Here is a 27632-nt window from a genome sequence, read left to right as displayed (position 1 = left end):
TCCAGTGTTTGATGCTCCACAAGATGAAGCTCTTGCTACATTGTCATTGGTTCTATTACAAGACTGTTTTTATTGAACACAATTCTCCTCTTTTCTTCACAAGACATGACCAAAAAAAAAGCTGACAAATGACATGAACATCAGCCAAGCGAGTTTGATCAAGTCATGAATTATTCCAGCATCGCCCCTAACATACAGCAATTAATCAGAACAAGTTGTTTTTAAAAAGTAAATTTTGAAAAAATGGATGAACTTTTACTTTTAACCGACAACACATCTTCATTGAAAGGCTTCATGAAGACATGAACCTGTGGCGCTATTTAACTGTACACCCAATGATAAAACAAAACAAAAAGTACATTTAAGCATAGAGAATTTTAAAAATATATATAATTATTTGTCAGAAATGTTACACGAGTAATACTTTTCAAATCAGTCAAAGTAAATACAGTAATGGGTGAACATTTTTGGTTAATGTTAAAATTCGATTCAATCATGGTGGACTTTATCATGGCAACGCAATTCAGTAAGCAAGATGAATGTTTAACAAACATGTTTGGAATTTCTTCGAGGTTTTTACACCAATTTATATTTTACTATAACAGGGTGGACATGTTAAGATTGACAACACACACAGGATGAAAATGACAGTTTATAAGATTAAAAATCTATTTCGCCATGATTCACATTTTAGCCTGAGTGAAGCAAGAAAATGATTAAAAAAAAAAAAGTGGGTTGTTATGTCATTGAAAACATCAGTCAGACTGTGAGAGAAGACACTAAATACAATTTATAGTGATATTTAATCAAAAGGCACATGAGTGAACTATTTGAAAGCAACCTGCCAACCAGGCAGCGTCATGTTCTCATGACAAATTGAGTCGGAAATTTATATGACGAATTTGCCCTATTTGATCCGAATATAATATTTAAGTCAAGATGTAACTTTGTTCTTTTTTTTTTTTTTGGTGCAATGTCCGACTACATTTTCACAAGAACCACAACACTAGATGAACATGATTTTAAAAAACAATAAAACGTAAACCGAGGACACATAATCACCCTGCAGCAGCCTGCTCAGGTGAAAAGCACTTCAAGTTGCCTCTCAAGCTTCAAATACAGCAATTGGATATGGAGAGAATATATATATATTTTTTTAAAACTTCTTCAAACACATTTACATCTAGGCTGGATTTTTTTTTTTTTTTTTTGAAGGGAAAGACAAGAACACAACAGCAATTACATTTTTTTTAACATACAGATATGAAACATTCAAATCAGTAAATATACGTACATTAATCTTCTAAATAGATTAATAATGAATTCATTATTAATAAACCGCATCTATATAAATTATCGTGTTTGGCATCTGACAGAGATAAAATATATTTATATTTTAGAATGAAACAATCATGATGGGAATAAAAAAAAAGACAAAAATAAAAAGTGTCTTTAAATAGTAAACTCATTCTATTAAAGGCTTTGTTTATGGATGCGACTGTAGTTTATACGGATGAGAAAGTTATGCAAGAGTCAAGTATTAAAATATGATCAAAAAGCATTAAGATTCAAGTTAATTCCATTTCTACCCGATTGGGATGTGCGCGTCGCGTCGGAAGCGGCAAGAGAAGCAGGAAACGCGACTCACTCTGTCTTCCACACTCTGTTAAGAACCTTGACCACCTCCTCGTAGATGATGAAGACGATGGCCACATCCAGGCATACGCGACCCAGACGAGGAACGGTCCCCTTATAGAAACTTTGGATGAGAGTAAAGAATTCAAATTAGAACAATATTACGCATTGGTGGCACTTGAAGAGGGGTGTGTAAACTTTTTACACCCAGCGCCAAGATATAAGTGCCAACTCACGCTTTTAAGCCTTCGTGTCGCAGAATCTTGACCGCACAGTCCAGCGTGCTCTTGTACTTATGTGCTTCGAGACCCTTGAGAAGGAAACACGAGTTACGACGCCTACAACAAACACAAATGAAGTTTGTAAGTTCGTACCTGCATCCTTGTCTTGATGACATCGAGTGGTGTGTTTCCAAACACGCTTGCTGCTCCAGCGATAGCTCCGAAGGATCCGGTCAGCGCAGGATTGATGGATTTATTGGGGTCATCACCTAGTGGCATAAATCATCTTGTGTTGGTGAAACATTCCAAATATAATTGAGTAGACTGAATTGTCAGAATTATGTTAAAAAGGAAAAAAAACTCAAAAGATGATGAGGTATCATTCCTAATGTATATTTACACTTCTGTTGTTTAACATTAAACTCCATTTGATTTACTTTTTAAATACAATAAATAGGATATAAATGGTTAAATAAAGCACAGCGTGACAAAGGATGCTGACCTTTGTACCAGTTCTTGAGCGAGGTCATCACATAGAAGCGAATGGCCTGGTTGGAGCCCTGTTTAAGCACGGTCGCAGTGAGACCTTGGTAGGTCCCTCTTAAACCTGGTGAAGCATAAAAAAAATAAAATAAACAAAATCCTCACGGTGGGACGTGGCTTCATGTGGTGCTGCACTACCGTGGTCGGCCACTAGAGAGCGCGTTAATCATGTACCTTGAGCTCTGACAATTTCTCTGACTCCGTGATAGAAGCCCCTGTACTTGGGGTTGGCTGAAGTCTGGTCATGGATGAATTTAACCTTGACGAGGAAAAAATAAATATATTTGGTCACGCCGTTTGAGTTATTACCACTGAATGCGCTGAATGCACACCTTGATGGTTTCCATGGGACAAACCACCAACACGGCCTCCATCACGCCAGCTCCGAGTCCACACAGCAGCCCTCGAGTGCTATCCAGTCGACCTGATTCATCTTTTGCTCGGTTACTGAGGAACTCAAATACTCCGAACCTGACGACAAGCAAATGTAGGTTTCACAGAATAGCACCCGAAAAACATTACGAGTGCACAGCAAAAACCCCCACTTAGCGTCGAGTAACTATTTAATAAGATTCGATATGAGCTGTATTAAAAAAAAAAAAAAAGTGCTGCACTGTAAATCTATTTTAAAAAAATGGATGAGGGGGAACAGACTGATGTTGTTTTCTTGTTTGGCTTCTTCCACTCAGTTTGACTTGTTTACTTGCCATCCTAATAAGTGTCCCTAAAGTCGTCCATAGCCAGCATTTCTTTTTAAGTCCATCTGCCAGGTTATTGCAGAATTTTCCTCAGCTCATTAACTCTCCACATCTGCTCTTCCGTCGCACTCGTCGTCACATTTGCAACTTTCATACCTTTCCCCCACATCTGGCAAAGAAAACAAAATGGCAGCGCACCTACTCCACTTTTTATTCAAATGGATAGTCAAGCTGTTCCCTGGCTGCCAACGTAATGGGCCAAGGCTTCCTTTCTAAGGATGTGCCGTAATAACCTGGCTGACAGTCCGAGATGCGTCAGAGCGCTGAACATTCTTCATTAGAGGGTCTTGTACAAGGTCAGACAGCTTCAGTGAAGGGACGAAGGAAAGGAGCGGAAATGAGAAATGCACTCACGGCTTTAAAAACACCCGCACAATCGAGTCAATCCAAATAAATCAATACTTTCTGTCTTCACAAAGATAGCAAATGATCATTTTTGTCATTCATCCTAAATTAATGGAATATTTTTCTTTTCTTTTCTCCAGTACTAGAGAACACCACAAAGTACATTGGATATAAAAAGTCTACACACCCCTCTTCAGTCGTCAGTTCCTACAAAAGCGAGAAATAATTTCCACCATTAATGTGACCTACAGCCTGAACAAATAATTTTTTCTTTTTAAGAAACTTTGTTTAAAAAAAAAAGAACTGAAATACGTATTGTGGTTGCAAAAGTATGCACCCCCTCTTAGAAGTGCAGATGTGGCTTTGTTCAGACTGATTAACCTCAAATATAGTTCAAATGTGTTTTTGTGCTGACTAGTTTGTGCTATCAGATGGATGGCTCATGGCTGGATGTCCAACGACACAACTTTGTCCTATTGTGCATTAAGTGTTTAAGAGAGCAGCCGGGGAAGGACGAATAAATATTGTGACAAATCAATTATTGAAGGGTAGAACAGGTCAGTTGCTCTCTCGTCCATCCTCGGCTCGGCCCGCCTTTCCGATGACCCAGGAATAATCTTTGCGCAACACGATGGTGTGCAGGCAATTACTTAATGGGATGGGGAGGAGAACACAGAATAAATAAAAGGGGTGGGTGCGAGACGCCGGGAGTCGCACAGTAAAGTCATTGAGGTGGATTGAATTGAAGATGGAAAGAAAAACAACAACAAATAATTCTTCTTGGCTTGATTATATTACTGCCTAAATAGCATCATATGTTCCGTGACCACGCTCGCAACTCAAATCACCTTTCCCTATTGAAATGAATGGAAATGTCGAATGTATTCTTGACCTCTCCAAAACCTCCAATATATACTGTTGAGTATAAATACTTGCAGTCGTAGCATTAAAAAAAAAAAAGAACAAAAATAAATAGTCCCTTAAATCGTTCACTGCAGTTGACACACAATATTTGTCATCTGTAAAAATGAGCTTTATAAACCACCGCAATGACAAACAGTTGTCTGTTGATGGCGGCGCTCTTAAGTCAAACTCATCCTGTCAAAACGTGGTTCCCACCGTGGTTTCCATCGACAAATATCAACAAAATGACAAAGCCTCTCGGCTTGTGGTCTTCTGAGACCTCGTCTGGCTTTGAGTGGCATCTTTGCGCCGCTTGACTGCACCTGTCTCTCCATCACACGGACGGGAGCGACCCTCCAGCCCAACACACACACACATGCGTGCAGGTATGCAAACAAAGCCAAATGAAAAACAGGAAAGCCAGCCCCCGCCCCCCTGTGGCTTTATTTTGTGTGTGTTTGCGTTTGACAGGAAATAAATGTCACGGCTGTGCGTGAACAACAACACTATCACTCTCGAGAGTGGCGGCGTGGCATTTCTGCTATGCGTGGCGGCTAATGGACTTGAATAATTGGACTGTGTGAGCAAACGCTTCCAGGTAAGCGACGGCAGCCGTGCTTTGCTTTTTTTTTTTTTTTACTCTCGCCTTCCAGCTGCAAGCAAAAAAAAACTTCTACCACAACATGCAAAGCGGATGTTGTAACGTCTCCACAATGTCTCGTGGTAATCATCTGGATCGGTTCATTAATGAGCCACTTGTGTTTGGGGAGTTGATTGCATACCTGACTGCGGATTTGGGGATGGATCCGTACAACAGCGAGCTGAGTCCTCTGTAGAGTCCCGGGATACCGTGACTCCGCACCGTCTGCCTCACGCAATCACCTAGACAATGAAACACAGATTGTTGTTTTTATTTAATCTATCAGTAATATTGATTTATTTAGAACGGCCGTGGCGGCTCGTCCATTTCGTAGAATGGAGCGAGTCAGAATTTGCTATTAACTAGCAAACCTATTAACATATGAAGAGTTGAGAAGGAAAAGCTATCAAAGCGCCAAAGCAACGCACTAGTGAGCAGAAAAGGCAGCAGCTGTCAGGACTCTGGAGCGCTCATTAGCATGTTCCCCAAGATGCAGCACATGTCAAAAGATAACGTGTGTGTGTGTGTGTGTGTGTTTTTTGTGATGTGTCTTAAGTGACATAAACATTCACAGCGGGGAATTAAATTTGATAATGAGCTCCAAAGAGTCAACACAGCTACTTTAATATATTTTTTTATACTGTATACTTTTTACGATGTTTGAACGGATATGGTGAAAACAAACCCTTATTTTTCCTTCAACTCACCTATGCCTCTGTATTTGGGAGGGTTGGCCTTCTCGTCCAGCTGCAGTTTGGTCTTCACATACTCGGTGGGGAAGGTGATGCAAATCTCGATGCCGCCGGCGATTCCGCCTGAAAATTCAACAACCCTTATCAAATCCCCCCAAAAAAGACAACTTCAAAATTGGCTGTTAGCTTAGCACCCGTGCTTAGCTTAGCTTCAGGCTGTATGTTCCAGTAGCCTGTGCCTGCCTGCATGACAACAAGGTGCCATGACGTCACAGATGGTTGGAAAATGACTTAAGCTGGCGAGCTGGTTGAAGAGAAATCAAACCCACGGCCAAACCACTCAGAGCAGTCACACGGAGGACATTTGGGGTTTATTACGTTTGAGAATGCTCGGAAATATGGAAGCATAAATGGACACGGGGAGCTTGCCGTCTAAACCTCACAATCCACACGGGAAGGAGGGAGGACACAGAGAAGGATGACATTAATTAAATCATGCAGCCTGCCGAGGGAGGGGGGTGGGGGGGGCTCCATTACACAGGCCAAGACCCTCCATTAACTCAATGACACACACAAAAACACAGACACATTATCTGCTGACACACATAAGCAGAAAGATCACAAAATGAAAGCAAAACAAGAGTGAAAAGGCAATCATGAGCAAGTGAATTGCGCAACATTGCCCACATTGTGACATGGCTAAATCCCGTTTGCTCAGCATATCGTTAACGCTATCAACTTAATCATCCCATCTGGAGGATGAACTGATTTCATTTAAGGGAAATCGATAAGAGAAGATGTCTGTGACTTCAATCCAATTAAGTGATGTGGTAAAAATAGACGCCAGCCGGTATAAAAGCCTCACATAAATTGTGAAGAGTACGACTTGAGCCCAGTGTATTGAGTGAACTACTACGTGATCAGAATTAGCAACAATATTAGTATGATTTTTTTTCTTAAGATTGTCCAGGTCTATTTTTCTGGGTTCACAAAATTCCCATTCACAGTTTTTAGGCTGGTCCGTTACACGTTGAACGGAAAACTCAATCATGTTGTCACTTGGACATATTGTATAGCGTTCAAGACACCGGTCCTGGAACTTTCCTGACATGGGAACCTTAATTATGTTGCAATTTGGACTTGACATATTGTATACATCTTTAATGACACCAGTCTTGGAATTTTCCTGACATACAAGCTTATTCGCTCCCATTCCTGGAATCAACACGTTGGTGACCCTCGTGATGTTCGCCACAATAACACGCCCAGAAGGTTCATACAAGTCACATGATGGTCCCCACAGTTTGTGATGACGTGGCGTGGCCTAATTGGGTGGCTGCGTGTCGGGAAAGAGAAAACAATTGAGCTCATTCATGAGCAGAGAAGAAAACAAACAACGTGACGAATGGTGTGAGCTGCCCACTACATGTGCTCTGCGTTTTCCATCTGGCACACAATCGCACAAACACACTTGAAATGAGTGCCAAACGTGGGCTACATGTGCCCAACGGCCATTAATCTTTATCGTCAACCTCTGCTGCTGCACCTTCCCATCCTCCGCGCGGTCATAAAATCGATGCGTCCACATAGATCCTTGACACTTGCTATTACGCCAGAAAAAATGAAAATGGGACTGGAGTGATATTGGGCGCAAAGAGGCAGAGCTGAAAAAAAAAATGCCTTGTCAGATACACACAAACAAGAGTGGATGAGAAATGGAAAAATATCTGACTATCAATCCATCTCTAAACACAGCATAGAAGGGCTGCATTTAATTCTTTTAAATACTTGATTCATCTGTCGATTATTTTGTTAATTAATTGATGAATAGGATTAAAAAAACATGTTGCATCCTTTGGTTGGAACACGGGACATTATTTCAAATAGACAGTGCCACAAATGAATTATCATTGAGTCACTCCTTACTCCGTAGCAACTAATGGCGGTTTTCTATTGGGTTGAGGTCTGGGGACTGACTTTAATCTGCTTCTTTTTCAGCCACTCCTTTATTTCCCTGGCCTCTTAACATCCTTCTTAACATGGTCCTTTTGGGGGAAAAAACATGGATGACGCTTACTCCAAGTCAGGCTGAAGCACAGCAGTGTTTAAAAGTGACGATCTCCGTTTCATCACACAATTAACAACCAAGCAATCAATAATGCATTGTCGTCGTCATCATCATGCGTGCACCTAGCAGCCAATTAAAAAGGAGCAATAGTGATTTATTATTAATCCACATGTTGCTCATTTCCAATTCTCTTAGGATGAGAATGGAGGAAAATGTTATGGTTCATATTTAACGGCGAAGAATAAAGCCAGAGGAAAGGCTTCCTATAAATAGATTCTTAATATTTACAGCGTCATGGAAGATGAAAAGAATTATTCATCTCGGTGTGGCCTTTTCGGCTTCCTATGTCCCGGCCGGCCGGGCAACGCTCCCTCCCCTCTTGGCTCACGGATTCTTCTTGATGGCAAGTTGACTAGAATCGTTCTTTTTAGATGATCTTAAAAAAATCACAATATTGATCTTAAAAATCACAATAAATGACTGTCGTTATACTTTGAGTGCTTTGGTAACTTGTAATGAAGAAAATAATAAAAGATCATGGTCAGCGTGGTCAACAGCTTCAACAACAAATAAAATTCATTGAGCTGAGTCACTTCCATTGAAAATGGCCGACAAGCTTGCTTGAATGACGAGAGGAGACGAGCACTCAGGCTGCCATGCTGCCTGAGGGTGAACCGAGCAGAAAAAAAAAAAAAAAACGAGGAAACATGGCATTTCCACAAAAACGTTTTTTCCATCTCTCACAGAAAGGACAACAAATCTTAAGTCCATTTTGTTCTTCCGCCTCTCTGCCCTCAGGCCTGAAAGTGGCCCGCTCTTGTTTGGCGTCCCAACTTCAACCATCAGCAGCGTGAGAGAAGCTGAAGCAGCCAATGACAGCAAATGTAGTGCATTAAGACTTGACCTTCTACTTCTTGCTTTGACTACCCGGAGCCCTCAGGCACGCACTCGAAAGTCTTCTCCTTCCACACAGACAACACTAACCGGCGCTGGAGAGGCGATGCAGCGTCATTCTCAACCCAAATCAGGTTTTATCTGGACATCTTGGACAGGGAGGCCCACAGGAGTTGCAACGCTGCTGCCGTTGCAAAACCGGACGGACAGTCTGGAAACGAGCTACAGCGAGAGAGGGAGGGGGGGCGACACGGGACCCGAGCCAGTCAATCAGGCTGCTGAGGGCTGGCGGCGGGGGGGAAGGGAAAGATTCCCCACAGGATGGCATCAAGCAACATGGGCCCATTCCATAGAAAGCCACAACTGTGTCAAGCGTGGCCTCTATGTCGCACTTAGCAGATTATTAGGCACGCCTGGCCCATGCCACGCTAGCTAATAAAGGATCTGTATAGCAAAAGGAAAGTTTTTTTATAAAGATAGTCACGATAAGGTTCAAATTGGATTCACACCCATTCTTGACATATTTACGGTTGTTGTGTCGACACGCACGCAAAATCAGTGTGTTCCTGCCACAAAGGAACCCCGCTGAAGTTGCCACTCCAATCACCTGAAAGTGCTGCAGCACACTGATCAACAGCACAGTGGGCAGTCTCAACAACAAGGACTGATGTGCACTTGACAAAAACATCGTTCATCTCTGTATTTTAAAACAATCTTCTTTGGCAGCAATGACAACACGTCTGTCAATCTGACATTCATTTTAGAGGAATGAATGCATCGCTCAAAAAAAAAAAAAACACTAGACATTAAATCGGTAACTACCGAGTCCATTTGATCACTGTCGCTAACCAAAACAGCAGGACCAAGGCGTACCAAATGAACCGCCGTGAATTTCCCTGCATCATTTTAAAGATGATCTTACAAGACACAGTGACAGCATCTCTAAAGATGATTACCATTACAGTCAAAAATTGTATAATGGTCGGATTATTCAAAGTGTGTTTTTACAAATAAACTCCGCCCCTATTCGTAAATACCACCCCAGGGAAAAAACAACAACTAACTGCTTCTTTGTCCAAGGGCCTGCCCCTCATATAATGCATATCACTCCTCTCTAAAAGCATTAAATGGCATCGTGCCCTTGCTGACTGAGACATGAAATGACATTGTAACATCAGCAGGTAAATTCTGATAAAGCCTCCTGAAAAGACGCACTGATCTGAGTGGATCGGATTAAGTGCATTTCCATTCATTGAAATGATTTGAGATATGAACGTGATCGTGGAACGAAATACACTCGTATCTTAAGGCACCGCTTTATTTACCTCTTTGAAATATTGCGTGTAATTTAATTCGATAGTTTTGGCAAAAGACTGCTTAGTCTCAACCTAAGAAAAAACAACAAACCATCAAAGACAGCAAGCAGGAAACAAAAGAGAGAGAAAAAAGCAACTGGTACTTGACAGACTTCAAGGCGCTAAGTGTACTGTAAGTTATTCTATCTGACATTTGATGTCACTTTTTCGTGAGATAGTTTGAAAATTACGTACCTGCCAGAATCGCTTTCCCAGGGTGGGTTAACTTGGACCTCCCAGCGGGCGCCGCCGCCGCCAGACACCTCGGTGTGTGGAAAGGTCTTCCACATGTCCCTTTTATCTCCATTTTGATTTTAACAAGACAGCTCTGAGGGAAAAAAATGCCTGTCAGGAGTGTTAAATCTTTGTGGAAGCTGAGCCTCAAACAAGACCCAGTCACAGACACGGATGTACGTCGGCTGTCTCGCGCGCCCTCCCGGACTCAGGTGGACGCGCGCGACTGCTCCGTGCGCGTGGCCACGATCGTGTGGACTGCCGTGGGAACTTACAGCCCGTCGGTTCCACGTGTCACCGGGAGAACGGAAAAGTAGATGAACGAACCAGGAAGTGGGGAAACGGCGGAGGGAAGAGGCGCGTTCGGGGAACTTTAATGTCCTCGCGAATTGGTGAAAAGCGCGTGGCCGAGAAGAGAGAGGCGCGTGCGTGTGAGTGGTAGCGAGAGCGGAATGAGGCGGAGGGAGGGCGTGGCGCAGGCTTTCTTTTTCGCTCTTCAGTTACAGCGAATTAAGTAAAAATAAAAAAAATCTGGTCTTAATTTATTTTGGAAACGAGACACTTTGAGGTTTTATCCTCAAAGAGGGGAGGGGGGAAAAAAGCGCGTGTCACATACGTCACGGCAACGCCCTCCACAAACAACTTCACTTCTCTGGGACTGAAACTACGAAGACTCCTAGGCAAGGAATTGATAGGATCACACTGCGTGTAAAGTTTATTCTTGTGCAGATACTGAACTTCTGTAAACCACCAAACCTGCCACAAAAGCATTTAATAACTGCTGTTTTTGGCATTTTGTCTGTTTTCTTACAAAATATGCTTTTCAGACTACAATGACAGACTATAGACAATACATAGATTTCGTAATATTCTTTGATTAGTATTTCAATATATCTTAAATTATACATTGCTTTCGGTACAATGATTATTGTTGACCCGAGCTGCGTCAGGACACCGGCAAATATTTTTTCTCCTCCTCCGTTCTCCGAATGTTAGTTGAAAAAGTTGCATTGGACATACGTATGATTCATAATACTGGCTATACTTGTGGGAAACATGAAAATTGTGCTCCTGCTTGCAGCAATAGACTTTGGCAGCACATGCACAAACTGCAGCACAAAGCATTTGATTTGAAATTTATTTCATCTTGTTTTTTTTCCCCTCCACCTTCCTCCTGAAACTCATTACGGAAAAGTCAATGGATCAGGACCGATGTATCCCAGGAAAGGGATTTGCAGGTGCAGGGAGTGAAAATGTTCCAGTGAATTAGCAGGGGTGCCTGGCTGAAGGTGAGGTTGGACTTCAGCATCCAGCTCGGTTCAGTGAGGGTGCAGGAAAAGGACGGTACGCTTCGGTCCTCTACATGGGGAAGCCGTAAGTGGGCTGAGCGGGGTAGCCGGCGGCGTTGGCGGGGTAGCTATAGCCCGGATACCCCGGCTGGGGGGCCACTGGAGCGGGAGAGCCGGTTAGCATCAGCTGCTGGCCTGAACACACAAGATTTAAAGATTGGGGCCATTTCATCAACGCACGATACTGACTTGACTCACCTTTCTTTTTGTCAATTCACAAGTGGAAAGCGTCAGTTCCGCTAGCAGTGTAGATAAACTGGTACTTACCATAAACCACCGGCTGAGCCTCAGTCACCTCTTCACTTTGCCTCTGGCTTTCGGCTGTCTCCAGATTGTCCACCTGAGGGCACCAGAGAGCAGTATTCAGTTTGGAACTTCCTTAAATCCAACTGTGATATAAATACGTACATGAAAAGGTAAATAATTTGTTAACATTGCACGCGAGTGTCAAACTGCACTGCAAATTACATCCACAATAATAGACATTTAGTCTTAAATTAGATTATTCCATCTACGACTACCAAACCCAAGCATTATTACCATAATGAAGAGTATTTTTGTCGGACTCCTCTGACTGGCAGCTGATATTTAATTCAATTCATACAAAAATAACAATACCATAATGGGACCAAACAAGGTTAGCACACATTTGGAGTTAGCTTAACTCTGCACACAGTTTTAACCCAGAGTTAGAAACCGGGAAACTTCGGGATGCGTCACACATCCCCCATGAGACCAATCCCTGGGTCGAATAAAATCATCAAGCTTTATATTTCCCATCCAAGAGTGAATTATTACACACGCAGCAGCAACAGCAGCAGCAGCAGCAGCATAGAAAAGGTTAGCGCGGTAACTGTTAAACCGGAACAGGATTAGAAGTTGGAGGAAGGTGTGAAGGCTTCAGTTCCATGCATCAACGCACACATACACATACTTTGGCCTTGCTACTTCTTTGCAACTCATACTTTGTAAGATTAGCAACAATAGCATGCATCAGGGCAGCCTTGGCTACTTACCACCCCCAGAGTGTGAATATGCGAACATATGAAAAATGTATCCACTGCAAATCGTCTTTGATTGTCCAGAAAAGCGCTATATAAATCTGATTCATTATTATTTATCAATAGACAGCGGCTGTTTCCGTGACCAGGCTGGGCCATCAAACATATCCGAATAAATTGTACAAATGACATCGTCACATGCTTATCAACCACTTATTAGGGCCAATATAGCGGTGAAAAGATTTGTATAATGTACACATCACCGGCCTGATGTGTAACAGAGTTAATCCTTGGAGGGTGGCAGCTAGTTAACGCGAGATTGGCTAATGAACCAGTTGTTCATGTGCCATAGCAGTAACTGCAAGACAACATGCTCTTTTGTTGTTGAAGAGGAACAAAAGCCAACACACTTAATCGTGGCTAGTTATCATGCGGTCACTGCATCAGAGGCCGAAGAGTTTAAGGAGAGGTTACGACAAGCGCAGACAAAACACATTAGAGAAATATAAAAAGGAGGGCCAGAGACCGTCACCTTCGGTGCAAATTCATCAACCTGGAACAAAGAAACCCAAAGATGACCTCAAGTGACCACACTGAGCTAGAATTTGAAACTGCTTTCTGAGGATGTTCAATTTGACGACAGCGCGACTTTTTGTTTGGCCGACTTTTGTTCTCGAGTTGCGAGTGGAAATTTGAGTTACAATTGCAAACTTCACAACTCCTTATATATCTTTAAACAGTGATGATGTGGTGAGATAAGGCAACAATACTCTCAGTCATATTGCAAATGAGTCATGGGCTATGGAGTTGTTAAATGATTGTATGTATCTGTATTATACTGCCCCCCCCCCCCAGTGGACAAGTGCAAATAACAGAAGGGGCACAATGTGGAAGTGCAAATATCCTTATCAAAAAAAAAAAAATGAAGAAATATTTTCAGTTAAGGAGCTGGGTCATGGACAAATGCAACTTGTGAGTCTATAATAAAAGGCATTAATAAAGGCTATAAATAAAAAGGCATTAAGCATAAAATACAATTTATAAAACAATGAAAATAGAGCCGATCTTACTAAATCTTAGAAATGGAGTGCAAACCTTTGTGAGGTACTCCCTCATCACTTGGATGAAGTACGGCATGGCAAAGTCCACAATGTTGTGCCTCCAGGCCAACTCCAGCACCACGTCGGGGTGTAGCAGGTCGTAGGAGGCAAAGAGGCAGGCGGCAAAGCACTCCTTCTTGCCCTCCTCCAGGAACCACTGCAGCAAGGTCTCCGCCAGCTCGGCGTCCTTCGACTCGGCAGCGAACAGCATCGCATCCTTGGGTAAGACATATGAGCCAAGAGTTACTCAACACGGTAGAATAGTTCAACAAATAGCCCCCAGAAAAATTGCACACGCTGTAAAATGAGGTGGATTGTTTTGGGGGACACTGCGTACGTGCCCTAACCCTCCCGCTCACCTTGTAGAGTTTGTCTTTCTTGCAGAGCTCCACACTCTGTCTCCAGCGGTTGTTGCCCTTGTACAGATAAGCAGCGATGCGGCGAAACTCGATCAGCGGGTGTTTTTCCAACCTCTGGGCGAGGCCGATGGTGTCGAAATTATCGTAGGCGTCGATGGATGCTCTGAGGCCCTGGAGGACGAATGAGAAAAAAAGAAAATTCAGAGCCGTTTTTCTTCCATTGTGACATAAAATAAGACAAGTTTCAGAAAAGAAAAAAAAAAAAATGAAGGAGTGAGAGACCTGATAGTCCTCCTCTTCTGTCAGCAGGTTGTTGAGGGCTTCATTGACCGACTTGCTATTGTGAGTCTGGACAGACCTCAGGTACGGCTTGACCAGCTTGAGCTGCTTCACCTGGTTGAGGTGGATAAAGGATGAAACGTCGCAACAGCTGAGAATTCTTAAAGAGCATCCCTGTCGGTTACCTTAGTGAAAAAGTTGACAGCTCGATTGTGGTCCAAGCGCGGGGAGAGGATAGTCAGCAAGTCGTTGAGTAGAAGAGGTTTGTAATCCAGGTAGAAGGAAAGAGATTTATAGTACAACTCCACATTGGCCACCTAGAAAGAAAGACACAAGCAAGACGTGTTGACTGGCAAGAAGAAACAAGAAAAGGGCCAATATAGCCACGCCAGGCACCTTTGCGATAATGTCTTTGAAAAGTCCTTCTTTCCACGCGTCGGTCGGATGGGACATCATTGTGAGGACGGCGTTGTCGTACTCTTCGTACTTATCGTAGAGGAAAACCAGCTCGCCCCATAGGTGGGACTGCTCTGCTGCGCGCAGAACCTGGTGGGCAAAGAACCAGAAAAAAGTATTAGACAACCAGCACAATGAGATATTCTGGAGTTTAGATGAGATGGCCACCAATTAGGTAGACCTTGACCATTTTAAATAGCAGTAGGCAAAGGACCATTTTTGAAAATTAACAACAGGACCTGGAAATGTATAGATCTACAAAAAACGATATGAAAAGATCATGTACAGTTTTATTACGGGTACGTATTGATCTTTGGCGCTAACTAATGAAGCACCTGGCGAGCATGTGAGCGCACATAGCATTTGGATCCCACCTTTGGAATGTTGACTCTGGACCAAAAGAGCTCCAGGTGCTCTCTCATTTTCTGAGGTTTGAACTTGGAGTAGAGAATGGCCAGCTCAGTGAACATGCCCATGTGTGCCCGCTCCAGGCCCAGAGCCGCCTCCAGCAGAGCCATCAGCTCCTCAAAGTAGCCGCGGTCCTGGTAGTAGGCGATCAGGTCCTCCAGCTCGTCGGCGTGGATGACGATGTGGAGGCCGCAGATTTGCGCCAGACGGAATTCCTCGCCGTCCACGCAAGCGAAACAAACCTGCCGGACAGACGGGCAGGCGAGATGTGCGTCAGAGCAAAAAATAAATAAAATAGACGTAGCTCTTTCCTCTTACCTCTTTCCAAGTGCGAGTGCTGTTGGCTTTCCTGGCGCCGTCTACGGCGGCCTGGTACTCTCCGAGGTGCACGAGCGTGGACGCCAGTCGAGCAAAGTTTGACACATTGTCGTACAAGAGCTTGGCGGCCTCGTACATTCCCTCTTCGTAACATCTGTCCCCCACCTGCGGAGGAAGACCAGACCCGAGCGACGTTGAATATCCCGCCCGACGTGCGGCCGTTCTTCGGATTTCACCTGCTGGATGTGAGCGTTGTTGGGCCCGCTGACAAACTCCTCCAACTCAGCCAGACGCTTGGTTTTAGCCAAGGCGAAGATCAGCTCCGTCTCCACGTAGGATTCCCGCGCTTTCTTGCGAGCCATCTGGAGGAACTTGACCAAATCTTCCCAGTTATCTGCAAAGCCACGCCTTGGTTGAAAGCGACGCGCTTATGAAAATGAGCGGAGTAGCCGAAAAGCAAAGGCGTACCGTTCTTGCTGGCCGCGTCGACCACCTCCATGTAGGACGAGGGGTCCGCGGCTTTGATGTACGAGTCGATGGCCTCCTTGACCAGGTCTCTTTGCAGCTGCGCCCGGGCTAACTGGCTCCATACCGCTGGCTCGTTGCAGCGCTCAGCAAATTCGTAGGCTCGGTCCAAGTTCCCTAGATGTTCTATCAATACCTAAGAGAGAGAGAGCAGGGGAGTTCAAGAACCTAAAATACATCGTAAATGTAAGGTTTGCCATTTTGAATCCAAAAAGGATGTTGCAATTACGAGATGACGTTTCCGTACCTGTACGGCGGACGTGTTGACGTCAAACTTTTGAAAAATGGCAAAAGCTTCTTCGAAGAGCTCATTGCTGATGGCGATGTTAGCGATGTCCGGGGCGTCGTAGTTGTCCAGCCTATTGACGTACTCCATCACGCGTGTGCGGTCCGCCTTGATGGCCGTCAAAATCAGCAGGTTCTGAAGGTTTCTGGCCACAGACATACAAAGAAATTGTTGTTGGGAAAAAAAAAAAATAATGACAGTTCAGTGATTGAAATTGGGCACCGAGCAATCCGAACCTATGTTCGCTGAAAACAGAATTGTCGAGCACGATCTTCTCCAGAAGTTCAATCAACTCATTGGGCAGGTCGGCCGTCATGAAGGCCTTGACGGTAACCGACACCTCCTCTGGGTCCTGGGTCTCCGACAAGGCGGTTTGCACCACCTGCAATCGACCAAAACAAGAAGTAGTACACGTGGATGTAGTTAACGATAAACGGCCACCTGAGCCGAGCGTGAGAATATGACCTGATCGATGAGTGGCCTCCTGTAGGGGTTGTTCTCCTCCAACACGTTGGCCCAAAGTTCCGGGTCTTTCCGTCGCACCAAATAGCGAGCCTCGCTTTTAAACAACGAGTTCTCGTTGCAAACCTAGATCATCCATACGTTTACAATCTTCATATTTGGATCCAGCCGAGGTTGTGGTGTCATTTCGACGCGGTCACCTTGATGAGGTCCATGTCGCACTGGCCTCGCTCGTACGCCACGCAAGCAAGGTGAGGGTCTCTCTTCTCGCAGTAGCGCCCCACCACGGCGCTGTCGTAGAAGGCGTTCTCTTTCAGGAAGCGTTCGGGTGCGTTGTTGCTGTCGATGTAAATCTTGGCCACGGCGTTGTGGGTGGCTGGCTCTTCGCAGCCTTCGTGGATACGCGACTCCAACCACGGCGACAGAAGTTTCAACCTACGCACGAGAAGCGTCTTGTTGTTTGTGTCACTTTTAAGAAGAAGAAAAAAAAAACGGTTCGGTCTTACCTGTTTCGTTTCTCCACCTCGTCCACAAGCTCGTCGGTGGAAAACTGCCCTCTGACCACCGTGATCAAGTTCTTAATGACGTCCTCGGCGCAGTCCACATCTAACAGGCCGCCTATCACCACCGGTAATCGACTCGGGTTAACCTAGCAAACCGTACAAGCTGTTATGGAGTTCACGACAAAAATCATCGTTTGCCTCGTCGGGTGCAATTCATGTAGCGGGCGACTTACCTTCTGCACGTAGATTTCGATGTATTTCTGCAGAGTGTTGCGGTAGAGGTAGAGCACCAGGTCGTGGACAAAATCAAAGCGGTCGCATACAATAATGAGAGGAAGCTGGTCTGTCAGCTTGGCTTCCTAGCAAGGGGGGAAAAAAAAAAAAAACACGTTGAAAAGCTCTCATTCGGTACTATTGACGGGATGATTGTGGCACCTTGAGGAAATTCTTAACCCTCTCCGGGTCGTAACAGTTGCTCTCTCGGCAGATCCTCTCCACTTCTTTGATCTGTCCCGTCTTGCAGGCCGCCTGAATGTACTTGAAGTGAACGTCGGGCTCCTGGCTGAAATTCACAATCGAGCCGAGGAAGTAAAACAAGCCTTGAATAGAGAGAGAAGGAGTGATGACCTCGGCTGCTTTGGCCGCTGAAGCCCAAACGCGGCGCTCGGGACACTTACCCTCGTAACTCTTGAAGGACTCAAAGAGCTCCACCAGGGCCTGAGTCCCGAGCTGCTCGTGGTACTTGGACGCTACTTGCACGCAGAGTTGCAGGTTCTGTCTGATGTTAGCGGACAGCATGGCTCTTAGACACTCCAACGAGTCCTCGACTGACAAAGAGCCGAAGAAGTTTAGCAGCCACTGGAAGGGGGGGGAAAAAGGAAGACAATTTTAGACATCTTCTCAAAAGGATGTTTTGGTTCCCCTCCACCCGCTACTTTAGGAGTACCTCAGGGTTGAGCAGATGCGTGTGCACCACAGCGCGCTTGATATCATAAAGATCAGTGTAGTGCTCAAGAGCTCTCTGCAGAAGGCCCGCCTTCTCGCACAGCTGAGCAACATGGGCTCGGTCGTAGTGCGTGAACATCTGGTTGCCCAGGATGGCGTCTGCCACCTAAATAAAGGTTGCGGCAGTCAGTCAAATGGCAAAACCTCAGTGTATCCTTTTTTTTTTTTTTTTCCCCCTCTCGAGTCTTGACCTGCGGCGCATGTATGAGGTTCATCTCGAGCAGGCGCGTCTGCAAGTGTCCTTCGGCCGGCCGGTTGTTCTTCAAAGCGTCCAGCAGGAAGGAGGTGCATTGCTGGATCAGGTTGCCTTCCATGAACACATCCACAATCTAGAACCAACAGGTCACAAAGCAAAGCGCTCGGTCGTAGGAGGAGCAAAGTGGCGGCGCGACTCGGAAGCGGAGGAAAAGGGAGGCTGGGAATTCCTGGCATTGTTGGCACATCTGGAATAACATAAAACGCGGCTCCCACGCCAGCTAGGGAGGGGGGGGGGGGGAATGGCAGGACTGAATCGTATGGCTGACAAGCTGACGTGTTACCTCGTTGATGTTGGCCAGCGGCTCTTCATCTTGCACCAGCATCTGCGCAAACTGCAGTCCCTGGTCGGGATTGACGCGCATCACATTCCTCAGCAAAAACACCCAATCGGGGGTGTAGCCGACCTGTGGAAATGCAGCAGGGCCGCCGATCATTTTACAATTCAAATATTAAATGAAAACATGCTATTGAATATCATTGGGCGGGGTGCACCGAATGGGAAAAAAAAAAAATAATAATGTCATCGAGGCGGTCGATAGTTACTTTTTTGGCATAGAGGACTATCTTCTGGAACTGGCCAGTCTCCGCAAAGCACTGAATGACCTTGTTGGGGACGTTAGCTCTGAGGTACACGCTAAGAGCGAGGGTCAGGTCAGAAGCCTTCACTAGATCCCCCAGCTCCTCTGAGCACTCCAGCTACAATTTGCAGACATTGCGCAGTCAAACCAGGCACAATATTGACTTGACAGTTTCCAAGTCTCTTTCGCACCTTGTCCTCCTTCAGCCACTTCTCCAGCAGTTGCTTGCGGCCCTGCTGCAGGACGGGCCTGCACAGCTCCAGGGATTCAAATTTGTTGAGCTGACCCTGGTCCAACAGAATACCAAAGTACTGCAACAGTGGAGATGCCTGACCCGGTTGGGCAGGGACACTCTGAAACTTACGGATGGTCTCGGCGGTCCTCAGGACACCCTGAGTCAGGCGTTGGAAGAATTGGGGAGGTAGCAAAAAGAAACTTGGCCGTACATTTGCTTTGGAATATTCCAATTGAGGACACCAACCTTAGGTGCTGACGCAGCAACCTTTGCCGCATCTGAATAACTTCCCTGGGCGAACAGGGTGTTGAACTTCCTGGCGAAAAGCTCCTCGGCGCCGGCCAGGTTGGACCTGATGGCCATCCTTAAGGCCAGCTCCGGATTCTGGAGGACATTTGTCGCATAGTTGACGATATTTTCTTCTTCGACGCATACGGACAAGACCTAGAAAGGAAATAAAAGAAAGACGTCAGCGTAAATGCGTGGGCCGGCATGCTTCCCGCTCGCTCGCTCACCTGGCCCTTCTTGTTGACTCCGATGATGCCCGAGCTGGCTTCGTGAGGCGACGTGACAAAGATAGTCTCGGCGCTGATTCTGTTCATGTAGATGCACACTCCCGACTCCAAGTCGTAGAGGTGGATGTACCCGTACTTGGTGATTAAATATATGACACCGTGCTTACTTCCGATCTGTGGGGGGGGAAAAAAACACAAATGTAACGCTCTCGGAGTTCCTGGGGGCGGGTCCTTGGCATACCTGCATAGCGACAGGAAAGTCTGTCTGGGCCTCTGGAGGGAAAAACACATCCACTGCTTTCTTTGCAAATGGTTGGTTTCCTGCAGCTGGCTGGCCCACTTCGATGATGTGCAACTGGTTGAATTTTCAACACGTTCAAATAAGATATTGCGCAAATAACAGCGGAAGCAAAAAAAAAAACCCTACCGACCTTCCCGCCCGCCTGCGAGCGCACGGCAAAGCAGAAGAGGGTGGACGGATTGGCGTTGCCCTCCACTTTGAACTCCCCGAAGGCGGCGGCGTGACCTTCTATCGGCTGCGACACTTTCCTCTCCACGGAATACAGCTGCATTGCCCCGACCACGCGGTTTTGCTGCGACGGCGAGCCGACAAAAACATTGAGCAAAATTGCTGAAACGAGCGGGCCTTGTATCTCAAATCGTCTTTCGCCGTTAAAATCAACGTCGGTACCTGCGCTGAAATCCCGATCAGCAGCAACCACTTCTGTTGCTCGTCGGTTCGATAGTTGATGATCTGGCATCCTGCCAGGCTGGCGTGCCGATCAAATACTTTGTTGGGTTGGGAATCCCCCTCCATGCTCCAGTGATAGACGGCGGTCTCCGTCACCAAGGCCACCGTGTTGACCGAAATCCACTTCCAGAACATGACCTCCTCCGTCATGGAGTGAGCCTTCATCTTGCTTTTCATCTCAATGTTGAAGATCTGCAGCGTCTTTGCAGCTAAGGGGGAAGACGGACGTTCATGGATGTCAATGACCAGGCAGCAGTCACAAAAAAAAGGTCACACGTGCGAAATGTGATGGCCCGGCAAATTCCATGTGTAATTTTAAAGACCGACCTCCCAGGTGAGGTCATGTCTGCGTCAGGCGAGTGTTTTGGGTGCGTCGTATATCGGACAATGCATACCGCACATTCACTTTAGGAACACGCATCAAGTCAAGCTACCACAAGTCAGCTTCTCACAAAAAAAAATAAAAAAATAGTGCCAGCAGGTTAAGTTAGGGCAATGTGTGTGTGTGCGTGTGTGTCTTTCCTAAACAGTTGTCTGCCTTTTGATTGATTGGAAGCCAAAATAGCTGTGTGAAGTGGAGAAAGGTATTTTGGACGCTTTCATGAGATAGCCACGCCCATTGTATCATCACAACAGAACCTCTGGCGGGTTGGCGCAGGCTTTCGGGAGGGCAGACGGACAGAAACTCACCGTCTGAGAAATGACAGATAGCCAGGGAGAGAAAGCATAACAAAATGTCAGTCAGATAAGACGGCGCAGACTCAAACAGATGAAAGCCAGAGCCTAAACGAGAACAAATTATGGCCGGAGATAAAGGAGCGTTACTGCCGGGGTGAATCATCTTGATTAGTGCTTGCGTGGCACGCAATCAATTTGCACAATCCGCCTACAATCTCCATTTAGTTTTTAACATTCAAACGTCAGCGGTGGCACGAATGTAGCGTTCCCACACTCGCTACTCGCAGATGAATCTGTTCAAACTAAATATTGTGATTAACATGCAGACATCGCCAGTCTGAAAATCAGACGGCGACAATATTGTTCTTGGTAGAAAGCCATGTTTTTCCTCGCCGTGTCCCATCCGGCTATAAATGTGACTGCCGCTCACCTTTCAGGGCGATGACCTTGCTGGTGGGGTTCATGATGGCGCTGTCAGCCGAGATGGGGCGCCTGATGGGGTTGGTGGGGTCCGACATGTCCACGATGACCACCTGGTTCTGCTCGCCCACTTTTTCCCTGATGCAGATGAACTTGTCCGACTCCATGGTCAGATAGCTGAAGCCGATGTTGGCTGGGTTCACGCCCAGGTTCTGCAACTAAAAGTGGGGAAACATCAGTCAATGTGGACAAGTTGTTTGTCGCGATGGAACAATGGGCACATCGACACCATCCTTGCCTACAATGAAGCACAGCAACTATAAATCTATGGCAATACAATAAACAATAGCGACAAACACCAAGCACATCATTTAATCTGGAACTTGCAGTTGGCGCCATATTTACGATGCAAAAAAAAAAAAAAAAATGCAAACAAAAGGAGATTCTCCATATTTACCTAAATACCCAGCGCTTTCCCTCTATAACACGTCAAACTCAAGGCCCGGGGGCCGGATACGGCCCGTCACATCATTTCATATGGCCCGCAAAGACAAACTGTGCATCAAATTCATATGTCGATGCTTAAAATTACAAATTGTTTTCACTTTTAAAAAAAAACAAAAAATAGCGATATTGCTAGCGATTCATATTTTTAAATAAAATCACATGAAGTGTATTTTTGCACATATTGTTCGAGTCCAACCGACTACAAGATAGAGTCCGAGGCAAGCGGAGAGGAATCCACATGACAAAGACGGCGCTGTCTTGCAACGGGCCGCTTGAGAGAACCAAAACAAGGCCACGGACACATTTCAAACCGGAGGGGGATCTGCTTTACATGAAATACTACAGTTGAGAATTAAACATGGAAGACAGAATGTATGTCGTATCTTTAGCAACATGACAACAACTCAATAAAAACGGGACGGAAAAAAAGTCAATCTGAGGACTACTCGATTGCGCAACATGAAGGCGAAGAAGCGCGAAAAGCCGAGGAGAAGACCTGAGGGAGGATTACAGCCATATGCTGCATCTCCTTTGGCGTGCCAAAACTATCTGGGGGTGGGTGGAGAAGGGAGAGCAGATGACAAGAATGCTATGAGCTGGCTCGCTAGAATGTGCTTGAAGAAGAAAAAGGGAAGCTGGAGTCTTAAATTCCAGCATGAACTTTGGTAGCCAAGCGGTTTAGGGTGGAGTGAGTGACTCACCGTAACACCGCCTCCTTCTGGACCGACAAAGGTCTAGTGTTACACCCTCACACATGCATACGCACGTCGGAGCTTCCCATTTCTACAGCTGCGTTTACCAAACCCGAGCACTTGAGGCCACAATCACAAATACAAACGGCAGTAACTTAAGCCATGACGCAACATTGCCGGTATCTGGTGAGTCACCGGACGGACGGACGGACGGACTGGTGGGCGGATGCGCTGCTGACACCTCACATCAGCTGCTTTCCAACGTAGGATGAGACGGAAGTGAAAATTGCAACATTGCAAATGGCACGGAACACAAGTTGGCTTGCGGCTATCGAAAATGATCAAATATTCAACTTATATGGGCTGTCACTATTAACGTCTCAGAATCGATCGATTATAGAATCGAATACTCGGACAAAATGTTGTTGGACATTAAAGTGTATTATTACACTTTTTTCCCCAATTACTGTTTATTATGAATTATTATTTAATTTATTATTATTATTATTATAATTATTGTTCGCCAATGTATGTAGCTTATTAGGTTTTCAATGAGAGAAAAAATCCTTTTAGTTTTGGATGAGATTAGGGGCATTTCTTTTTTTTTTATTGCTTGAATGCAAGCCAGGGTGTGTATGAAAACTATTTGAGCATTTACACGATGAAAATAAACACGTCCGCCATTTGAAGTCCAATTGAGCGCATGAATGGCTTCCCACACATGTGATTAAGTTAGGTGACTGGACACAGATGCTCTTCAACGTCGCAGTTGATTCACAGGCGTGATGAAATCGACATTTCCTCCACATCCTGAGAAGGGAAACCCTGATACCATTTGCTGACCTCGTCCGTATATCACGTCCAGAAGAATGACACGGGGCTGCGGTTCCATCAGCGCAGATGCGTCCGAGCGGTTTTAGCAGCCACCGGAGCAGCAGGTCGGTTTGGGTCTGGCTCAAATTGACACGGGCGGTTTGGAGCCGGGGGACTTTTTTTTTTTTTTTTTTTTTTGCGCGCAAAGACAGCCAGCAGCAAAGCCACATTAACCTCAGTGGTGTTAGCAAAGCCTTCCAGAGATGCTATCCGCTACTCATTGCTAAATTGTCGATACTACAAGCAACCACTGAGATGACGAAGCTGATGGCAGCTCTTCTGAAGCCTAAACAATATCAGACAGAAAAGACAGACCCGCACCCGTGTCACATTCCTGAATTCGGTAAATAAAAGGCCTCGAAAGAAAATGCGAGGCCCGAAATCCCCCCCGCTTTGAAATTCCAAGCATTTTTCCACTTTGCTGGGTCTTCACAGGGGTAATTGACTATGCCCAGAGTGTGATTTCTTGCACTTGCTTTCCCATTTCCAGCCAAAGAAAGTCATTTGAAGAAATAACCTTGAGATTAGCAGCGAATGCACCGCCTCCATCCCGGAGCGTCATGCCATTCAACAGAGAGGAAAGGATCTTTGGCTAGCTGGCAAAAGTGGGGCTGGTGGCCAGAAGAAGAAGGCGAGGAGAGGAGAAGGTGGTGTGGGGGTGCTTTTTCCAGTGAAAGGCCATTTGACTGCCTGCTGTTACCATAACAACATGTAGACAAGGGAGGGGGTGGAGGGGGTACGTCACAAAGTTTTCTGGCAGCAAGACGCCAAGCAGAGGGGCTGCTACGGGACGATATCACGGTCCGAACAGTTCCTCCCCAGACAAGCAGAGAACTGTCACTTTCTAAATCCCACACTGTTTAAAGGGGCATTCTTTTTTTCTTTCCATGAATCTGCCAAGTGAGGAACACTGAGCCTTTTCTGCCTCAAACTTTCAACATGAAATAATGTACTGTCCAAAAACATTGTCGAGACAGCTTAGCTGTTGTGACTATTTGATTGTGTTTTCGAATTTCGTGAAAATACATAAACTCGAATGACAAATTCAAGCCGTATTGTATGCAGGCAGTAGCTATCTATAAAATCTAGTTCCTTTCTGCATGAAAGATGGCAATTAACAAGCAATTTAAAAAGCCTATAAACACTAAAGGTGATCCCAGTTGGGGAAGGCGTGACCTTGAAACTTCATTGCCGGGACTCTGCAAGCAGCTCCAGACACAAAGATCACAAGCCACTGCTATATTAGTAGGAAAACAGCCAAAATGCAATTCAGTTCAGATGTGTACATGAAGCCTTGATTGACAACACAAAGTTTGGAAGTTACGTAGTCACGCCATATATAAAAAGCAATACTCTGTGTTACTCTATGTGATTAATTATACAACGCTAGCTAACTCCGCTTTAGCTGACGTATCTTATAGGAGCAGAATCTCTGTGTCCAAATGAAGGGGCCATCTTTGTCCCTCTATCATCCATTTTCTATATTGTCCATCCTCACTGGGGTTGCAGGTTAGTCGAACCCAATATTCATAAATTTGGACTATTTAGACTCCTCGTTTGTGTTTTTGGATTGCAATAGGAAATAAGCAAACTCCACATAGATCGGGGGTGTCAAACTCCAGTCCTCGGGGGCCGCATGCCTCCATGTTTTCCAAGTTTCCCTCGTTAAACACACCTGATTCAAATGATCAATTCATCCTCACGTTCTGCAGGAGCCCGATAATTGAATCAGGTGTGTTTAACGAGGGAAACTTGGAAAACATGTAGGAATGCGGCCCCCGAGGACTGGAGTTTCAGACCCCTGACATAGATATTCTCAGTATGCAGGTAGAATTGTTATCCAACATTAATGTGCACTATTGTCAATTTTATGAGAATCATCCTCCCCCTTTTTAACAATGTGAATCCAACCGCTCGAATGAGTTATAGACGCTCCAGGGCTAGTTAAGGATGCTGCTGCAGGCAGGGCAAGACATCATGAAAGCGCCACAGCATTTCCAACCATTCAGTCTCAGTGAAGGAGAACAGCCGAGTACTTGCTGGTTCCACTGCAATGTGTCCAAACACCGCAATGGCGTAGATGCTAACACTTGACATGACAGTGACTTTTTGGGTGTATATTCATTAGCAGGTTAGGGGGAAAAAATGGCTACACGCACAGTGTTCAATTTCTCCCAAGTCATCCTTTGGCTAATCCAGGCCTGTGGCTATATTGAGCAACAGCCCGCAGCTCTGCTTTCACATTCCCATTTAAATGCGACATGTGCCGCCTGTGTGCGGACACAAGGGCGAGGAACTGCGCCAAAGAAGGGGGCTTCGTTCTTATGGAGCCTTATTGCCTTACCTGCAGATGTTCCTGGAATCGTATGGGCAGTATCTGGGCCATTTCCAGACGCTTCTTCGCCAAAAAGGCTCCTCGCAGAAAGGAAAGGGGAAAGGGGGGGCAACCAGGAAGGATTTGGAGGTGCGCTTTTCAAGTATCCGCTCGCAACGTCCCCTAAAAAGTGGAATAGAAGACAGGCGGAGAGAGTGAGGGAGATGTTCAAATCTCACTCTCACACGGCAACTGCTGCTTTCATTCAGTGCGCCCACAGAGTCAGTCGTGAAACCGGTGCCACCTCCGCCGAGGAAAATAGTCCACGTTAACGCTCAACATTCGCGTAGCCACTCCACGGTGTATCCCTGGAATAAACACACCCGTGGGGGGAAGTCCAGCAATGAAAATCCACGCTGAAACAGTGGATGAAGTGAAACGAGTGAGCCCCCGGAAGGTTTTTTCTCACGGCTGTCAACGCAAGAAGGTCAGACGTGTGGTGTGCGTATCGCTCCGCCGACGACCTCCTCCGTCTCCTCCTCAGCCCAATTTTGCAACTTTGAAATTCTATCACACACCCAAACAATTCCGCCAACACTCATGATATTTAGTCCTTCTACATTTTCATAGTGTGTTAAATTCCGGGCGATGACAGGGAGTGCGCTACTAGATCCAACAGAAAGTGCTCTTTTTATTTCATTTTAAAAATATAATCATAAATAAATCTCGGGGTTTCTTTTCAGACCATCCTTGCAAAGCAATGCCCAAATTATATGTATTAAAACGTCATGCATATAACACCAAAATATATGCATGTGAGCAGTGTAGTGTGAGTTTTGTCCACTTGGTGTCGCTACCCTCACGTTCTGCAGTATTGCCTGTCTGCGATTGAATGGGCGTGACTATGAGGACTCTTCTGGGTTTGTGCCACCCCAATAAAATCCTCTTTAAAACCGTTTTTTCATCACAGCCAGTCAAGGAAATTTAGTCAAACGTGGTGACTATGGTGACTCTACCAGCGACATCTTATCAATGGTGATCACAGGATGTTATTGAGGAATACACATGACGTCATCAGAACAGAATGCCTCCTGCCCAGCTGCCAGATTGTCGTGTCCCCCAGGAAGTGTTCATAATTAGACTATAGCGACCACTGCCGCAGCCTCACAACTCACAAGCGGTTCATTTAATTAAAGCGACATTCTGTTGCTCTGTTCCTCTCCAAGACACTCGAAGCAAAGAAACACAACATGGCTGTGACTGGATGATTTAATGATGCTGCCACTCCTACTGATTTATCTGCTCGTGTGTTTGTTTACAGTCTTCCTTCCTGACGACCTCTTTTGCTGTTTATTTGGAAGTATGCCTGCCTGGGGATCAGGTCAAACTATTCATTTGAGCTTAGCCTTCTTGTTTTCCCACCATGACTCGACCTACTATGACAAAAAGGAAAAGAAAAAAAGGAAAGGAAC

The 27632-nt window shown here is 45.4% G+C and overlaps 3 protein-coding genes and 1 long non-coding RNA gene across 10 annotated transcripts in view; 2 read left to right on the top strand and 2 right to left on the bottom strand.

Annotated features, from left to right (window-relative positions):
- Window positions 1-27632, top strand: part of LOC119127193 — a 665522-nt gene that overhangs the window by 560118 nt on the left and 77772 nt on the right. The window lies entirely within an intron of this gene.
- si:dkey-178e17.1 (tricarboxylate transport protein B, mitochondrial) lies at window positions 47-10724 on the bottom strand. 3 transcript variants are annotated; one of them, XM_037259154.1, is made up of 10 exons: window positions 10564-10724; window positions 10250-10382; window positions 5753-5860; window positions 5188-5287; window positions 2732-2870; window positions 2574-2658; window positions 2359-2463; window positions 2010-2125; window positions 1872-1945; window positions 47-1759 (listed from the first exon to the last, which is right to left on the bottom strand). In XM_037259154.1, exons 2-10 carry the CDS (start codon window positions 10359-10361, stop codon window positions 1645-1647), a joined length of 954 nt encoding a protein of 317 aa, XP_037115049.1. In that variant the 5' UTR covers window positions 10362-10382; window positions 10564-10724; the 3' UTR covers window positions 47-1644. The 3 variants fall into 3 exon arrangements, with proteins under 3 accessions (XP_037115049.1, XP_037115048.1, XP_037115047.1); XM_037259153.1 differs by having other exon boundaries at window positions 10250-10380; window positions 10567-10724; XM_037259152.1 differs by having other exon boundaries at window positions 10580-10724.
- On the bottom strand, window positions 11265-26427 carry cltcl1 (clathrin, heavy chain-like 1). Of its 5 annotated transcripts, none has more exons than XM_037258928.1 (33): window positions 26191-26427; window positions 21785-21992; window positions 21367-21369; window positions 20617-20885; window positions 20357-20518; window positions 20167-20280; window positions 19926-20099; window positions 19657-19854; window positions 19367-19567; window positions 19141-19293; window positions 18879-19001; window positions 18531-18668; window positions 18281-18445; window positions 18012-18192; window positions 17770-17933; window positions 17568-17693; window positions 17338-17480; window positions 17032-17266; window positions 16835-16957; window positions 16606-16751; window positions 16331-16514; window positions 16027-16219; window positions 15795-15952; window positions 15559-15723; window positions 15207-15482; window positions 14773-14922; window positions 14562-14693; window positions 14380-14490; window positions 14098-14268; window positions 13734-13955; window positions 13165-13191; window positions 11905-11977; window positions 11265-11772 (listed from the first exon to the last, which is right to left on the bottom strand). In XM_037258928.1, the coding sequence occupies exons 1-33, from the start codon at window positions 26230-26232 to the stop codon at window positions 11648-11650; spliced, it is 5055 nt and encodes a 1684-aa protein (XP_037114823.1). In that variant the 5' UTR covers window positions 26233-26427; the 3' UTR covers window positions 11265-11647. The 5 variants fall into 5 exon arrangements, with proteins under 5 accessions (XP_037114823.1, XP_037114825.1, XP_037114824.1 ...); XM_037258930.1 differs by having other exon boundaries at window positions 13171-13191; XM_037258929.1 differs by lacking the exon at window positions 21367-21369.
- On the top strand, window positions 26514-27602 carry LOC119127340. The gene is made up of 2 exons (XR_005098812.1): window positions 26514-26661; window positions 27482-27602. It is a non-coding gene; the product is annotated as an uncharacterized LOC119127340 (long non-coding RNA).

Source organism: Syngnathus acus, chromosome 9 (genome assembly GCF_901709675.1).
Source record: "Syngnathus acus chromosome 9, fSynAcu1.2, whole genome shotgun sequence".
NCBI lineage: Eukaryota > Metazoa > Chordata > Actinopteri > Syngnathiformes > Syngnathidae > Syngnathus > Syngnathus acus.
The sequence above is the reverse complement of the archived record's forward strand: the minus strand, read 5'-3'. Positions and strand labels throughout refer to the sequence as shown.